Below are 1,605 nucleotides of genomic sequence, written 5' to 3'. Positions count from 1 at the left end.
GTTTTAATGTTACATTTATCATTTTAGTAAAAGTTAATTATTCATTCTCAGGTTATTATTCATTTCTATTTATTGAATTTTATCATAAAATAGTTTATTTTAACTTAAGTTTTAAATGATCAAAGGTGGCGAATTATTGGAAACCAGTAGGCATAAAATTGTAAGGAAAAACAAGTCAACTATGGATGTTTCTTCCACGTAGGCATTTCATTGTCTTTTGTCTCTAATTGATCAGCCCAACTGATGAAGGAAAAACAAGTTAACTATATAACACAATAAATAGCGTGACACATCTGAAAGAACATTAAGTTTAACAACTTGCTAGTAAACTCCGATATGACACAAAAAATATGGTGTGAAGCATCTGAAAGAACGTTAAGTTTAACAGCTTCTGCTTGTTGTAGTCCTAATGATGTCATCACTTAAAGTGGGTGTTTTGCTTTTTGTGTGTTTTTAAAATTGTTCAAGAGATGATGTAAATCAACACATGCAAGATCCTGGACTGAAAATCTGAAAATCAAAAAACCCCAAGTTCAGTTTCCCAATGACTTATATTAATCGGACAGTATGATACTTGCCAACACTATTGACCGACAGAGATACTGTAGTTACAATGAGTATTTACCAGTACAAACCAATCTTAAAAAGTGTAGCAATATGGAGATGATAGTTTGTTAGGCTGAAGTCTCAGCTTTACTCAAAACCTTCCCTCTTTTTTAGATGATGTAATAATGGTTAAAATTTGGCTAGTTTTTAAACTTAGTAAATATTATTTAATTTTTTAACACATTGTAACTATAATTCTTTTTTTTATTATTATGCTACACAAATATTAAACAATTTTTTACTGAACTTTCTTGTTATTGAGTATTCTTGCTAGGCATTCCCATATGAATTTATCAACACATGCTGTATCTAAGGTTTCTGCTGGTAATGTAATAATGAAGTTAATAATTAGAAGTATTACTATTTATTGTTAAATATAGCATTATTATATTTAAATTGGATTCTGTGGGACAAAGAAACCACTGTTATTAAAATAGCATTGGGAACTTTTAAGATACTCTAACATCTCAAAATATAAAAAATATATATTCAAAAGGGGGAAAAATAAGGGTCATAGATAGATAAATAAAAAACATTCTTGTACCTTTCACACTAGCAAAAACTTACTTGTTCAACTCTAAGATTGGAAAGACTGTGTTTCCTGCTCCACATCCCACCTGAATGGTAAAAAATAGTATTATTACTCTTTAATAAACATAAAAACCCTGTTAAATGAAGATGTATGTTGATTTTGTGGCTCAAAATCAGAGGTTTGTAAGAATAGCATTTCAGATGTACCTTTTATCTCCCACAAGTAACTGTACAAGAAGCATTTCATTCAATACTAGATCTCATCAGTTGGGCTGGTCAATTAGAGACAAAAGGCAATGAAATGCCTACGTGGAAGAAACATCCACCAGAGTTTACTAGCAAGTTGTTAAACTTAACGTTCTTTCAGATGCTTCACACTGTATTTATTGTGTCATATCAGAGTTTACTAGCAAGTTGTTAAACTTACACAATAAATACAGTGTGAAGCATCTGAAAGAACGTTCATAT

At 30.3% G+C, this 1,605-nt stretch overlaps 1 protein-coding gene across 3 annotated transcripts in view; it reads right to left on the bottom strand.

Annotated features, from left to right (window-relative positions):
* LOC106475442 (methyltransferase-like protein 2-A) overlaps positions 1-1,605 on the bottom strand; it is a 13,726-nt gene that overhangs the window by 3,754 nt on the left and 8,367 nt on the right. For all 3 annotated transcript variants that reach the window (XM_022379545.1, XM_013936124.2, XM_022379546.1), the window contains one exon: positions 1,174-1,223. In XM_022379545.1, coding sequence (XP_022235253.1) covers positions 1,174-1,223 — 50 coding nt within the window. The remainder of the gene's footprint in view (positions 1-1,173; positions 1,224-1,605) is intronic.

This window comes from Limulus polyphemus, unplaced genomic scaffold, assembly GCF_000517525.1.
Source record: "Limulus polyphemus unplaced genomic scaffold, Limulus_polyphemus-2.1.2 Scaffold8587, whole genome shotgun sequence".
Lineage (NCBI taxonomy): Eukaryota > Metazoa > Arthropoda > Merostomata > Xiphosura > Limulidae > Limulus > Limulus polyphemus.
Note: the sequence above shows the minus strand (reverse complement) of the source record. Positions and strands in the feature narration are given on the sequence as shown.